General features: G+C 42.1%; 2 protein-coding genes across 2 annotated transcripts in view; both read right to left on the bottom strand.

Moving 5' to 3' along the window:
* Positions 1–7,815, bottom strand: part of LOC109487275 (leucine-rich repeat-containing protein 58-like) — a 9,723-nt gene extending 1,908 nt beyond the window's left edge. The window contains exons 1-3 of the mRNA XM_019791263.1: positions 6,645–7,815; positions 6,102–6,362; positions 2,173–2,579 (exon numbers count right to left, since the gene is read on the bottom strand). Of these exons, the coding sequence (XP_019646822.1) occupies positions 2,173–2,579; positions 6,102–6,362; positions 6,645–6,832 (856 nt within the window). The 5' untranslated portion in view covers positions 6,833–7,815. The remainder of the gene's footprint in view (positions 1–2,172; positions 2,580–6,101; positions 6,363–6,644) is intronic.
* Positions 1–10,427, bottom strand: part of LOC109487264 (kelch-like protein 26) — a 27,304-nt gene extending 16,877 nt beyond the window's left edge. The window contains exon 1 of the mRNA XM_019791244.1: positions 10,316–10,427. The gene's annotated coding sequence lies outside the window, so the exon portion shown is untranslated. The remainder of the gene's footprint in view (positions 1–10,315) is intronic.
* Positions 10,428–10,715: the final 288 nt, after the last annotated feature.

Here is a 10,715-nt window from a genome sequence, read left to right on the forward strand (position 1 = left end):
CCCCCCAACCTACCAGCTGATACTGCACTGGCATAGATCTCAATCATGGGTGTTGTGAGAACTAGCAATGGTAATATGTAGGACCTGGTCTTTGGGATGGACAACAAAATATTACTAGTAATATTCAACAGTATCCTATAGAGCCATATCGTCACAACTGTTTTGTAGACCTGACATTTCTAACTCTACTACCTAAACTGTTACTGTCTATTCTATATAATACTACAGGTTATCCTTTATTATCTATTATCACGATTATTATCTACATAATTAAGTATTTTGTAGCTGAGAAATTTCCTGAGGAAATATGACGATCAATGTTTGAATTCAGTTCACAGTGATAGTTTTAAAGATATCCCTCCCTAGACCAGTTACTGGGCCTCCCTAGTAGGCCTATAGGATAGGACACAGGACCGTTGGACCGTGTTTGGGACGTTGGTTTGTTCAGACCGGCAGAGATGACAGATGTGTGATGACTTCATGGCAGCGGAGTGCGCCGGGGGAATGTCATGTTGGGATGACTGGAATATCTGTCAGTCATAGGACCTTCCTGCAGCTTGGAGGGGCTATTATAATCTCCCACAGGCCTGTTTACCAGACTTACTTACCCTGGGTGCCAAACTCGTTTTGGGCCACTAGCTGTTCCCTTCTTCAGCCAAGAGCCCTTCGCCCGCCAGTCTAAATTACCACTACGGGGAGTCTAGCCCAGTTCTAGGGTCAACCAAATCCCCCTCAGGCTCAACTCCCCCCCAGTAGCGGTAGTAATTTAGACCGGTGGGCGAAGGCCCTTGGCTGCTGAAGGAAAACAGCTAAAGTCTCCATACTAGTTTGGCACCCAGGGTAAGACATACTCTGCATTGCATATGTTTTAGTCTCATAGTTAGTATGGATAAAATATTGAAATCCCAGGGAAGGAAAACCCTAACTGAAACCCAGGGAAGACACTCAGAAGTCCATGGGAGTAAACCCTAGTAGAGAAAATCCAGGGGGGATGAAAGATCTCTGTCAAAAATGTGCTATGACACACACCCTAGCTACAACGTAAAAGAGCCAGTGTGAATGGCCCCTGAGTAATTATTGCATTGGAAGAGTAGCTGTTTGCATTATACAGATGTGCAGATTGTTTGTAGCAAGGAATTTGAACTTTTCCTGCACTTTGAAACTCTGTACCCAGGGAAACATGAATGTGCTTCTGGCAGTTTTCAAACAGTCCTGTGAGATTTTGGATAAAATGCAGACCTGTTACTTTGAAACCACCAAACTTTGATGTCTTGTGCTGCAGATCTCAGTGAATGATAACTTTGGAAATGGCAAATTGATAAGTGTGACAGGCTGAATAAAAGTTCTAAATGGGAACTATGCGGCTCCAGATGTCTTACTGAGGGACGACTGCATGTGCGAGATGTCGGTTAGCTTGAGGAATGAATCCCCTCTACTATATACGGCAAATTGATAAGTATGATTTGTCTGCCCTGATTCTGTGTAGCTTTACTAGTTCTCCCTGGTGGTCCAAACTATTTTCTGTAACTTTCTACCCCACAGACTGGTACATGCCCTACGGACAATTGTGTTTACTGAGCCGTAACATGTTGTTGTGTAAAGAAAGTCTAGTGTTACTGGGTTTTTGCTTACCTGTGCACTTAAGTGTGAAGTGTTCTCATGGAGAGAAACTTACTATATTCCAAGTGGGCCACACCAGCACTTGTTGTTATGTGTAGAAACTTGAGTGTTCCTGGGTTTTTGCTGACCTGTGTGTTTTGATTTTAGGTTGCCACTGAAGTGTTTTTATGTAGTCTATAAACTCAAGTGTTATCAGGATTTCCTTATCAGTGACCTTGATGAGGTGGGCTGCTGTGACTGGGCTGTTACTGAAATCTTACAGATAAACTCAACTGCACCTGTATTTTTCCTTACTTGTACATCTAACAAATTACATTGTTTTTCCCTTACCTGTACACTTGGGATTTGGAGACTTACTAAAATGTTATCATGTTGAGAAATTGTTTCAGCGTTGTTCCTTCAAGTACATTTAGGATTAGGGCAGTTCCTTGTGGGGCTGAGGTAGAAAGTCGGGAGGAACTTACCTGTATATTTGGGGTTAGGGATGGTAAACTTCAAATGTTACGGAACAGTTGTATTGTTGTCATAAAGTGTTACTTCATTGTTCCTTACCTGTACATTTAGGATTAGGACACTTCCTGGCGAGGCTGAGGTACCGGTGTAAGTTCGGCGGGACGTCAGACTCCGCATACCTCAGCCCACTGTTCTTCACCCCCCTCCCCGCCAGCTCCAGCAAGGTCGGCGGGTCAAAGCTCAGGTCGCGGACGAAGTTCACGACCAGCGGGTTCCCGCGGAGACTGAGCTCGGTGAGGTTGCGTAGGGCGATGATCTCGCTGGGCAGCGCGGCGATGCGGTTGTTGTGCAGGCTGAGGGAGCGGAGAGAGCGAAGACGTGCCAGCTGTGGGGGGAGGGACTCCAGACGGTTGTCACACAGGACCAGCGACATCAGCGAGGACAGGGAACCAACCTCCACAGGCAGGGTGCTGATCTGGTTACCTCCCAGGTACAGGATCTCTAGTCTGCAGGGAGAAGGAAGGAAGATGTCTTTTATCAGTACTGACACCTGGACACATCTTCTTATGATGATGATAAAGGCGACAGTTGTCATCGAAAATTTGATCTCCGTGTAATCTTTGTGTTGGAATAAAGTTGAACATTTTACTACCAACACAGAAGAACTTTCATGAAAATATTTTTAAGATGATGAAGGTGGACATCCAGATTATGAGATACACAAGAAAACGATTTCTCGTACTCAAGCAACTGGATAGATTTTGAAAACTGTCAGATATTTTGGTTTCCTCCAAGACAGGATCTTAAATCTGAAAAAGGAAGGAAGGAAGATGTCTTATCAGTACTGACAGATGGACACTTCTTCTTATGAAGGTTAGACATCCAGATACACTGTTACTCAAGCAACTCTGGATAGACGTTTCAAGTTGCTTTCCACTACTTTCAGACACTGAGGTTCAAATGATGATGAATGACAGTTGAGTTGGTGTTTCCTGTAGTGAAAATGTCCCAGTAAAAAGGACTCTAACAGCCCTACATACATTTTGTAAAGGCTGGCAGCAGAATAATGGAAACTACGTCATCGGATCATTTTAATAAGCTTACACAGTTAGAGTCAGCCTGAGCTTGTGTAACTGTAAGGTCTTTATGTTACAGGAAGGCAGCTGCTGTTATAACTATATAATATAAAGATTAGGCCACCACAGTTTATTTTGTTCCTTCTGGGATTTGTAAAAAGAGGCTGAAAGAGGATTGTCTTGGAAACAGAGTCTGAAGGAAAAGTCTGTAAAACATTTTTGCCAGCTTTGTAATATATCTAGGTTAAGTAAACTCAGGTGGAGTGATATTATTAGCCTGGATGCCAGACTATTGCCGAGGAACTGGCTTGTGTAGGCCCTGGCAACAGTCTGGTAACTAGGCTAGGAAACCATCAGAAAACTTCAGAAAGATTGTCATCATTTTAATCCCATGGGGACAGGCTTGGTTGGATTATAGCATAATAACAAAGATTACACAGGAAATCTGACTGATCAGTTAACTTACAGAGCCTCCTTACTGTTTTAAACCAAACCTGGGGTCTGTTAGAGCCTCCGCAGCAGGCTTATAGAACTGGGGGTTTGGTGGTCTTCGGCTGTTTTCTGATTAGCCCAGTTCTAAAACAGGAGTAATTCAACCAGGCCGGCTATGTTGTCTATGCAATCATAAAATAGAATATAAAAGCTCCCAAAGACCCTGAAGATCCCCAAACCCACAGTTTTTGGCATGCTGTGGAGGCTTGGGTCTGTTTCGTCTCTGGTCTGTCAAACTAATCTGATATGTCAGCCCGGTTTCCATGCAAACTATCAATACACCTGATCATGAACTCATTAAACATTTACTGGGTTCTTCGCTGAACTTTCCTGTAACCATGTTATGCAAAACAAACACTGTGGTGTTTCTTTGGTTTGTAACATCTCCAAACCAACCCTTGGATCTGTCTTCGTTATCACTGATCTTTCAAACAATTATTCTGACATGTCAGTGAGACAGTTTGATGCAAAATTTCAATCTGGTCATAAACTCATTGAACACTTACTGGGCTGTCCCCTGAACTTTCCACTTCTAAACCAAGCCTTGACTTTGTTTTGTAACTTATCTTCCAAACCAGTCTGACATACATTTAACAGTACTAGACATCTCCATGCAAAATTTCAACATTTCCACTCATGAAACATTTACTTGGTTCTCCCCTGAACTTTCCTGTTCTGTCCTTGACTCATCAGTAACCAAGTTATCCTAAACAAATATTGCGATGTTTTCTCTCATTTATAATTAGTGAACAGTAATGATGATCATCTCCAAAACAAACCTGGGATCTTTCAGTAGAATATTCCTTAATCAGTGACTCTTTTTTAAAGGTAGAAACATGTACCTCAAATTTTTGATGTCCAAAATAGAGATACAGATAACGAAAATGTCTTTGATTCATGTTTTGCTCCCATGTTTTTCTCAGACCCACCTTGGTAAGGATACATATTGACATGTGAGACGGCCATACCGTCAGACTTGCTCATACATAAGTGTCTGACTTTGAAAAATGTAGACCAATTATAACACGTCACTGCACAACATCACACACACTGTTATACATGGTGTACCAAGGAGGGCAGAGAAAAAGTAGCCTGGTTACAAAACATATTTTTTTAGCTCCCGAGTCCTACATCCTCTCTGTAAATAGGAGAAGATGTTATATAACTTTATAAGCAACTTGTGCTTTTTGCCCTATACTCAATAAATATATTATGTGAATAAAAAAAAAATAGGAGAGGATGTAGGACTCAGGAGCTATAATAGGTTTGGTAACCAGGCTAGAGAAATACCTCATTGGTTACACTCAGGGTACATGTACATGTACATGTAAATAAAGTATGTACACATGTACAACAACAGTGGTGTGTATTCAAAACATGTTTTCTTGTTAGGACTTTTTCTTGGATTATTCTTAATATAGAACAGAAAAATGTGTCCCATCTGGCATCTCAAAATTGCCTATATCTATCTCATTCACTGAGTTACTGATGAAAGGTAGTGGATGCTACATAATTATCAAGGACATTGGAACATGTGTTTTTATTTGAATTATGAAACATCTGACTCCTCAGAAAATTTATAAACTTAAGTTACTTGATTAGTTTTGTATTAAGCATACACGTTATGCTATACCTAGATGTTGAACCTTCATAGATGCCTGTATCTATAAACAGCTAGAAGTAGAAATTATGTACAATATAATATGCTTTGTCATGATTGCAAGTGTTCAGAATGTTGACCTTATAGGGTGAGTTAATATTTTACTACCATCCAAGCTCACTACAATGCACTTTTCCCTGGGGGCACCAGGGAATAAAAAAGGCTAATAAATTTTCCTTTTGCTATGACTAAAATTATTGACAAGTAAAACAAGAACGTCCTTGAATAAACCAACATTCAAAGTTCAAACACAGGTAATCAGAAAAATCAAGCTTACACAACTAAATATATCAATATGATATCATACATATTTTGTATAACTATAAGCTACTGTAGACAATTACTAGTATACCCTTATCTGCTACCTGTGATTCTGAGAAAAAAAAAATTGAAATCGCAGAAAAACAACTTATCATATGGCATGACTACCGGTATACCCAGGTTTGGTGTCATATACGGTGTTGAAGAGTAGCGGATGTCACTTGAAACATCCGGATATTGTCTCCGAAATTTATCCAGTAGTAGAGTTTGAATTTCTTATGAGAATTGTTGTTTACCTGGATGTCTAGCCTTCATCAATATCATCATGTTAAGAATCACAAATTGCATTAAAAATTATAAATAAAAAGAAATACTTCTGATATTCTGAGCCACAACATATGTAATATACATGTACCAACAACACAAGAACTAGAAAACAGTATTTGAGCCCTTTCAAACATATAGATAACAAGAACAGTAGAACACGGAAATATGTGTAATATACCAACAACACAACAAGAAAACAGAACCGTCCTCACCTGCTCATGTTCTTGATCTCACTGGGAACCGTCCAGAGTCTGTTAGCGCCGAGGTAAAGCACCCTCAGTCCCGCCATTTCCGTTATCTGTTCCGGAAACTCAGTAAAAACATTCCCGCTCAGATTCAGAACCTCCAGACTCACACACCGGTGCAGCTCCTTGGGTAGAGCTCCGTCTTCAAGGAGATTGTTCTTCGCGATGAAAGTCCTGAGTTTTGGGAGCTGGGTGATTTCGGCAGAGACGTGGGTAAGCCCGTTGGCGCTGATACAAGATACAAGATAGCTTTATTGGCATTCGCAGTGTGCAACACTGAATCACAACCGAATTTACAGTAATCACAATTTGATAAAAACAGTTACTATGATAAAAATAGTGTCATTTTAGCAATAGGCGGCAGTTTCAAAGTATAGGTGGATATTATAAAATATATACAATCAGTTAAAATTACATATAAAACACAGTTACAAACGACAATGCTGACTAAAGTCTATACTGGTTGAGGAGGCAAATCAGATAAGGTATACTAGACTTGAGTTCACGTACCTGATGTCTAGATGTCGGAGCTCGTGGAACAGCGACACGGCGCGAGGGAGAACCAGAATCCGGTTGTTGTTGAGCCGGAGACTCCGGATCTTGTCCGCTTTCTTGGAGAGGTGCTCGGGGAACAGGTCCAGGTCTGAGTACGCCAGGTCCACCCGGTTTTCCACCGGTACGTCCTCCTCGTAAAACATCTTCTCGTCTTAAATCCGTCCTCCTCACGCTTCTTCAACTTTCACTAGTTTCAGCCAAGTAGTAGCTGTTCCATCTTCCGTGTTAGATGTAAAAAGTTTCCATATTCATATTGATACCACACAACTGGAGTTGTTTTCTTTGGCAATCTTCACTTCAATATTTTTGTTAGGAAGAGAACCAGACTTCGGAGGTTTAAGCTTTACGCAAGAAGAAGCCCTTTAGAGTTTCACAGTTTAAGAAAGGAATCTGATCTGTTGACCACCTCCTTGAGACAGTGACAAGCAGAGACCGCAGGTTTTATAAGACGGACATTCTGTAAGGATTCCTGCTGGCGGCATTCCAAGACCAGATCCCCCGCCTGTGGTTTTGAATGTTCTGACATGCTGTGGTTGCAGGGCAAGGCATTACTGGCCTGATTTAGAGCTGCAGGGCCTGTAGCAAGACCGCTGGCTTGTCAAGAATCAGTCTTCACAGCCATCACAAGTTCTGGCAGTGTGGACAATCTCCATGAAATCTTTGCTCCAAGTGAGGGCAAGCCAGGAGAGAGACAGGGACAGCTTACAGGGCAGCCTGTTGCACACAGTCAGTCTGACCCAGTCAGTTATGCCGGTGGTATCAAGTCAAGAAGGATTTGCTTGCTTCCACTCCTTTCCACACACAGCAAACCTGCCACCAAGTCTACAGCATGTCCCTCTGGGTTACAAAAACATGTCTCTGCGGTTCACAAACAGCAGGACAAAAGAACCGGCCCTCTCCTGTTCCTGTGTCCAGTTCTGCAGAGTCACCGTTAGTCGCTGGACCAGCCAGACTGTCAGTGTGGCTTTTCTTTGCACAGTGTAGGCGGAGCATGGTAGGGTGACCTTTGTACCCACTTGTGTTATTCAACAGCTGGGTGGTTGTATTGCATAAGCCAAGCTTGTAAGGTAAATATAGCCTCATGAATATGCATGAGCCTCATGAATATGTATGAACCTCATGAATATGTAATTAGCTGCCTTATGAATATGGAAAATGCACAGGAGAAACAAGTTTTCAGGAAAGCACTTTTGGGTTTACCCACTTTGCAGCAAGGCCTGCTTTGCAACTTACGTTTTGCATTGACAAAGTATTTCAAGTTGGTAGACGGTAGGGCTGCGTACCTTTTCGTAACATCAGGTACAGGTACAGAGGTTTAGGTCCAGGTCCGGACCTGTACCTGTATCTATACCATACATGTTCTAATGAAATTCTTCAATAATGACAGAAACATGAATAAAGTGTTGACAATTTGTCCTGTATCTTTCAAAGAACATTAAATATAACCATGGATGATATAACTAGGTTTCCTATCTCACTTCTCACAAGTTCTCAGAGACGGAAACTAAGGTAAATCTCTTTATTTTAACGCTGGATGTTCATTTTCCTGGCAGGCCTCCTTGTGTGTAGTGATCAAGTATGAATTTTTGTTCGGGTCCAAAAAAATGGTCCACCGACTTTTCGTTTTTTTTCGGACCGGACCGGACCGGACCGATACTATTTTTCCGGTCCATACCAGCCCTAGTAGATGGTGCATTACATAAGCACATTACACCTCACTGGCATAAGTTCATAAATAAGGACACTACTGGTACTGTTCATTATAATCATTAGGCAGTCACTTGTCAAGAGAGTTAGATAATAGACAGCTATTATATAAACAGATCCCTGGGGAGGACAGGCCTTTGTAGGACTGTTGTACTGATGATAATGTGATCACTTCACACCCTAGTTAATGCTCTTAATTGTCAATAGGATTATGAAGCCATTATTGCTCTCAATGGTCTAATGACTGTAATTAAAGCTGGGATTGTAGGAGAATTCATTGATGGAAACTTCCTTGGTACTGTAAGAAACAGAGGCGAGCAGTAGAAACAGAAAGACACTCCTGGTCCCGGGCCGGGGTTCGAACCCACGACCAAACCCGAGCACCAGCTTCAGACCCTGATGCTCAAACCACTCGGCCAAAAGGTCTAGACCCATCGGCCGGGTCAGTTGGTAGCGCCTATAAACCCCCTACTGTTACAGTACCACCAGAGTAGCCTGGTTACCAGACGTATTATAGCTCCTGAGTCCTACATCCTCTCTGCGGAAAGGATGTACATGTACATGTAGACCTCGGGAGCTAAAATAGGTTTGGTAACCAGGCTACCACCAAAGCAACTTTCTGTCAAAACATCCCTGCATTTTCAGGTTTCCTTAGTAGCTGGTAAATACTAAATAGACATAGCTGTTGTAAAAACAAAAGCCACACCTACAAGTACAAAAGTTTTGAGCTGGTTCATAATACCCCATATACTTTATATAGGAATTGCAACTCTAACCTGGGTGCCAGAACCATAGCACATTGGACACTGAGCACGTGCTTACTGAGATACTTTGTGTCCAGTGTGCTATAAGTCTGGCACCCAGGCTATTGCAACTCTTGTGTTGACAAGTGAGCAACCAGAGAGACAGGCAATCAGTGGGGATTCGAACCCCTGACCTTCTGGTCCAGCAGAGGGTTGGTAACCAGAGAACCAGGCCTGCTCTCTGGTAATGCTGATCACCCCTCAGGGAGGCATTACAGAGTCCTCAGGGGTGACAAGGATGGATAACATCATCAGCATCAATGAAGGACCAATCTCAAGTGTTAGGACACTCTGTCAAAAGGTCAGCAAAATTCTTCTCTCCTTTGTTTCTCCTTACTCTCTTTTTACTTTTCTTTCTTTGTCTTTTCCTTCTTTCCTTCCTTCTTTCTTTTACTTCAACTAAAAGAGCTCTAAAGAGTGTGTCAGTTTGATACTGAAAACGAAGGCAAGAACTTGGCAAAAAACTAATCATGATATAACATTTGGGAACTGGGATGAACTCAGGATAATTCCCACATCTGCTAGATTATCATCAGGCACAGAAGCTGAGGAGTTAGGTAGCCTTCCAACCAACCTGACAACAACTCTCACTTTCACCTGAGGTGTCAGGTGCGGCAAACACACCTGTGCTACAGATAGGTGTACCCCAATGTTCTACCATATAGCAAGAATATTGTACACTGTCTTTGCATGAATCCAGTGTAGTAGTACTCAATGTCAATTTTCTGTTAACGGTTGACGAACGTCAGGAAATGGATTTTGCCCCATAATTCGGTGGAAATAATCGATTTACTTAGTACGTCCTTATTTGGAGCGTAGCCCCGACCACAGGGAAACAATTTCATGACAAATCACATCACAGCTACAGACGTTGTCAGACAAACTGGACGCGTGGAAGTTATGAATCTACCTACATTTCCTTTTCCGTACTGTCTAGATAAATATCGACAGTCCAGCTACAACCTCCCGATATGGTGCTGGAAATATGAATAAGCGCGCTGCAAAAGTGGATTTTGCACGCCGCATTTCTCAAATATTTTCCGGTTTTCGAGGATAACACGCGCAAAAATCGGACTAAAACGGTCGTAGATAGAATAATAAAGACCTCAGACTTACCGTGCATGAGCTGTAAAGTTGCACGAGCCGCCCAGATCCTAAATAGCGACAGAAACCGGCTGGTTTTCGGCACCAAAATATTACAAGGGCGCCGCCATGTTGCCCGGCCCGGTGCATGACGGTCTGGGCTCTTTACAGACCGTACAGAAGCGCCCCCAGGCGACGGATAAAGTGTAGTGCAGTTGAACTTGAGTTTTCCTACTCACTTTGACATTGTTTGAATCAACTGTAGCTGTTTTGTTGGATTAACTCCCACCAGTGTGTTAAAATATGCGCATGTACAGTATGGACTCAAGCATGCCAAAAAAATCTGGATTGAATTAACATGTTGATATTTGTGTCCAAATATTGGGTCAACTATCACACACTATATCAGTATGATTGGAATTGTAATGTTGTA

This window comes from Branchiostoma belcheri, unplaced genomic scaffold, assembly GCF_001625305.1.
Source record: "Branchiostoma belcheri isolate BF01 breed outbred unplaced genomic scaffold, Haploidv18h27 scaffold87, whole genome shotgun sequence".
NCBI classification, from domain to species: domain Eukaryota; kingdom Metazoa; phylum Chordata; class Leptocardii; order Amphioxiformes; family Branchiostomatidae; genus Branchiostoma; species Branchiostoma belcheri.